General features: G+C 42.8%; 1 protein-coding gene across 1 annotated transcript; it reads left to right on the forward strand.

Moving 5' to 3' along the window:
* The first annotated feature begins 1,807 nt into the window (after positions 1-1,807).
* LOC127926037 (uncharacterized) lies at positions 1,808-3,826 on the forward strand. The gene is made up of 2 exons (XM_052511303.1): positions 1,808-1,942; positions 2,865-3,826. Exons 1-2 carry the CDS (start codon positions 1,861-1,863, stop codon positions 3,824-3,826), a joined length of 1,044 nt encoding a protein of 347 aa, XP_052367263.1. The 5' UTR covers positions 1,808-1,860.
* Positions 3,827-5,360: the final 1,534 nt, after the last annotated feature.

A 5,360-nucleotide genomic window follows, 5' to 3' on the forward strand; every position in this document is an offset into this window, starting at 1 on the left:
GGGATAGGGTATAAAACTACATCCTTTAGGGGATAGGGTATAAAACTACATCCTTTAGGGGATAGGGTATAAAACTACATCCTTTAGGAGATAGGGTAGTATACTACATCCTTTAGGGGATAGGGTAGTATACTACATCCTTTAGGGGATAGGGTAGTATACTACATCCTTTAGGGGATAGGGTAGTATACTACATCCTTTAGGGGATAGGGTATAAAACTACATCCTTTAGGGGATAGGGTAGTATACTACATCCTTTAGGGGATAGGGTAGTATACTACATCCTTTAGGGGATAGGGTAGTATACTACATCCTTTAGGGGATAGGGTAGTATACTACATCCTTTAGGGGATAGGGCAATATACTACATCCTTTAGGGGATAGGGTAGTATACTACATCCTTTAGGGGATAGGGTATAAAACTACATCCTTTAGGGGATAGGGTAGTATACTACATCCTTTAGGGGATAGGGTAGTATACTACATCCTTTAGGGGATAGGGTAGTATACTACATCCTTTAGGGGATAGGGTAGTATACTACATCCTTTAGGGGATAGGGTAGTATACTACAACCTTTAGGGGATAGGGTAGTATACTACAACCTTTAGGCAATAGGGTAGTATACTACAACCTTTAGGGGATAGGGTAGTATACTACATCCTTTAGGGGATAGGGTAGTATACTACATCCTTTAGGCAATAGGGTAGTATACTACATCCTTTAGGGGATAGGGTAGTATACTACATCCTTTAGGGGATAGGGTAGTATACTACATCCTTTAGGGGATAGGGTAGTATACTACATCCTTTAGGGGATAGGGTAGTATACTACAACCTTTAGGGGATAGGGTAGTATACTACATCCTTTAGGGAATAGGGTAGTATACTACAACCTTTAGGGGATAGGGTAGTATACTACATCCTTTAGGCAATAGGGTAGTATACTACAACCTTTAGGGGATAGGGTAGTATACTACATCCTTTAGGGAATAGGGTAGTATACTACAACCTTTAGGGGATAGGGTAGTATACTACATCCTTTAGGGGATAGGGAAGTATACTACAACCTTTAGGGGATAGGGTAGTGTACTACATCCTTTAGGGGATAGGGTAGTATACTACAACCTTTAGGGGATAGGGTAGTATACTACATCCTTTAGGGGATAGGGTAGTGTACTACATCCTTTAGGGGATAGGGTAGTGTACTATGTAAGGGATAGGGTAGTGTACTATGTAAGGGATAGGGTAGTGTACTATGTAAGGGATAGGGTAGTGTACTATGTAAGGGATAGGGTAGTGTACTACATCCTTTAGGGGATAGGGTAGTGTACTATGTAAGGGATAGGGTAGTATACTACATCCCTTAGGGGATAGGGTAGTGTACTATGTAAGGGATAGGGTAGTGTACTACATCCTTTAGGGGATAGGGTAGTGTACTATGTAAGGGATAGGGATGCCATTTGGAAGTACAGAGAGTCTGTCACAGTTTTCTGTAGGCAAAGGAGAGTCAGACCAAAATGCGGCGTGGCTGTTGTGATCCATGAAGCAAACACCAATCAAATACAAAAACAATAAACGTACCACGAAAACCCAAACAGCCTAATACTGGTGCAAAGTAACACAGAGACAGTAACAAGGACAATCACCCACAAAACCCAACACCAAACAGGCTACCTAAATATGGTTCCCAATCAGAGACAATGACGAACACCTGCCTCTGATTGAGAACCATATCAGGCCAAACACAGAAACAGACAAACTACACACACAACATAGAATGCCAACTCTGACCAAACAAAACATAGAAACATACAAAGCAAACTATGGTCAGGGTGTGACAGAGTCACACTCACACACCACATGGGTGTGGCCTGTGGCTCTAGGATCACAATCTCAGTCTATGAACCATTCACACAGAGACCAGGAAGAGCTTTGCATCCAGGTATGTCATGTTGATTCTTTATGCTAGTGGGTATATATCAAATATAAAGGTGGGGAAATGCATGTCGTAAATTAATAGCAATCAAATTAACTGCAATTGTTAATACATTTTAACAATGCTGTTGTTCATTAATCATTTGAATTCAACTGTTGAAATTAATTTCTTACTTCAGAGATTTCCATTGAATTGCATATTTATTTATTTCACCTTAGTAGAAAAAAAAGAGAGTCTATATACATTGTGTGCAAAAGGCATGAGGTGGTAGGCGAATAATTACAGTTTTGCAGATTAACACTGGAGTGATAAATGATCAGATGGGCATGTACAGGTAGAGATATTGGTGTGCAAAAGAGCAGAAAAGTAAATAAATAAAAACAGTATGGGGATGAGGTAGGTAAAAATGGGTGGGCTATTTACCGATAGACTATGTACAGCTGCAGTGATCGGTTAGCTGCTCAGATAGCAGATGTTTGAAGTTGGTGAGGGAGATAAAAGTCTCCAACTTCAGCGATTTTTGCAATTTGTTCCAGTCACAGGCAGCAGAGATGGCATGTGTTCTGGAAAAACCTTGACTCTCACCTTGTGGTTCAGACATTGAAGTTTGTTCTGTCTTTTCTCCCCCCCCCTCTCTCTCTCTCTCTCTCTCTCTCTCTCTCTTCTCTCTCTCTCTCTCTCTTATCCTCTCTCTTATCCTCTCTCTCTCTTCTCTCTCTCTCTCTCTCTCTCTCTCTCTCTCTCTCTCTCTCTCTTCTCTCTCTCTCTTTCTCTCTCTTTCTCTCTCTCTCTTTCTCTCTCTCTCTCTTATCTCTCCTCTCTCTCTCTTCCTTCTCTCTCTCTCTCTTATCCTCTCTCTCTTATCTCTCTTTCCCTCTCTCTCTCTCTCTTTCCCCTCTCTCTCTTATCCTCTCTCTCTCTCTCGCAGGGCTGCATCTGTCACACTGTGTAACTCTCTCTTTCAACCACATCATTACCATTGACTCAGTTCATCTCTTTTCTGAAGAAATGAATTTCACAGAAGTAAACTCCTCCTCTCTAAACCTCTCCCACACTGTAGATCTCAACTTTTACTGGGAATACTGTAAGGACCTAACCCCAGTATTCCTTGCCTGTGAACTCACAGCGTTGGCTCTTGCTTTCCCCATCCATGGCTACACTCTCTGGCTCATCACCGGCTCCGCCTCCATCGCCACGGAGATCTTCATTTTCAACATGGCCGTCCTAGAGATTGGCTACAGTCTGTTAATCCCGCTAGCTGATGCTGTCTACCTCCTCACAACATATCAAAGCCACTTCAGTGTCATCGCCTACACCGCCTCTCTTCTCCTCTTCAGCCGTCCCGTGTTCCAGTGCTGCATCTGTGTGGAGCGCTACCTGGCGGTGGTCCACCCTGTGGTCTTCCTGAAGTACAAACCCTTAAGGTACAGGGTTGGGTGGGCGGCCGGGGCCTGGGGGGTCACGCTGATGTTCACCGGTACGGCTGTTTCCCTCTACACTCCTCAGTTCCCCATCCACTGCTTCCTCACCTACACCCTGCTCTTCCTATTCGTCGATCTATTCTGCAGCCTCTCCATCCTCCGTGTCCTGAAGCGCCCAAAACTGGGGCAGGGAGAGATGGAGAGAAGAGGAGGAGGGGAAAATGAGAAAGAAGGGATGAACACCATGAAGAAGAGAGCATTCATGATTGTCTCTGTCGTCATGACCACGATGTTGATCAACAACATTCTCACAGTGGTCATTTACCTTCTGTGCGACTTCATCGCAGCCAAGGTGTTCTGCCTGCTCGATGCCTTCAACATGTTACTCCTGGTGTTATGTGGGTTGGTACAGCCCCTCTTCTACCTGCACAGGAGTAGGAAACTACCCTGCTGCCTCAGGGGCCAGTGAGTGAGAGGTGGCACAACCATAGAAGATGGCCGCTGGTCCACCCATCACAGACTATTGAGTTGATTGTGAATGTGCTTTCTAGTTATTATGTTTTGATAAAAACATATATATATATATATCCCTATGTTGATTAATTTTTGCAAATGCAATCCGTTTTCCATGTCAATTCAACTTAATCACAATGATTATGGGGGTTTAATTGACATGGAAATAATGTTGATTCAAAAAAAGTGGACATGTACTGGTTGAATACATACTTGACAACGCTAAACAGTGTGTGTAATTAAGAGATAATTCAACTATACTGTAGGTAGTGAATATACAACTGGCAGATTGTGCATTGTTCAGAATGGCAGTCACACTAACCCTGCTTTGCCTAACCTTAACACTTAAGCTAACCGTAAGCCTAACCATAACCCCTAAACTTAGCCCTGAAGTTGACCAATTCTAACCTCTGGTCCTGTGTGGCTGAGTTGGTAGGGCAGTGAACCTGCAAGGGGGACCGGTATGAAAAGAAAGTATGTACTCACAACTGTAATCTGTCTGGAAAAGAGAATCTACTAAAATGTTAACTATGTCTTTTGTTCTGTTGTGTTTTTTTGACCACGTCACATGGTCAGGAAGTCTCCTATCCCAAGCTACTGTATAGGTGCTGTCACTTAAGCCTTGTTCACGTTGGCAAATCCAGTTTTATTGCATATCTGATTTGAATCTGTTCTTTTCCTGCAGCAAAACGCATAATTCACCCAAGTTTCATACAAATGGTGACAGTGTTGTCTGAGATATTGCAATGTTTAGCCCCCACAATGAATAACTCCTGAACAGACGGAGACAGATCCATAGTCTCACCTCTGATACTGTGGCCCCACAATGAAATCAATGTTTAGCCACAATGAAATCCACAATGAAAACAGAAAAAATAAAGAAATAATGTTTAGCCTCCACAATGAAAAATGACAATGAAATCAATGTTTAGCCAATGTTTTCCACAACAACCAATGTTTAGCCTCCACAATGAAATCAATGTTTAGCCTCTGAAATCAGTGCTGTGTTTAGACAGAGTTTAGCACAATGAAATCAAAGACAGCAATGTTTGCCCCACAATGTAAGTAGGTTCTGTCTCATGACTGCTGGGTGTATCACTAACCATGATCAAAATAGGCTAGAGTAAACATGTAGTCCCCCACAAATGATGCAGTGCCCCCTGCTGGGTGTATCCCCCATTGGACCAATCAGTGTGATTATGAAAATGAATGATCTCTATGGTTCCTTTACCTAAATGTCATCAAACGAGGCCTGAGGTGTCTGGGACATCGCTTGTGACTAACATATGTATAGTTGATTGCTCATGCGTCTCCCTTGGACCAGTAAGTGTAATTTTGTAAATGCCAGATGTAGGAGCCATTTTGGCCTGTTTGTGTGTTGTGTATTTTAGATGTCTGTCAAGGGGTCACTTTTTACTTGTTTTGTACACTAGAGGGTACTATATGGGGCGGCATGTAGCCTAGGGGCCCGAGTGAAAATCTGTCGTTCT

Source organism: Oncorhynchus keta, unplaced genomic scaffold, assembly GCF_023373465.1.
Source record: "Oncorhynchus keta strain PuntledgeMale-10-30-2019 unplaced genomic scaffold, Oket_V2 Un_contig_6649_pilon_pilon, whole genome shotgun sequence".
Taxonomy (NCBI): Eukaryota; Metazoa; Chordata; class Actinopteri; order Salmoniformes; family Salmonidae; genus Oncorhynchus; species Oncorhynchus keta.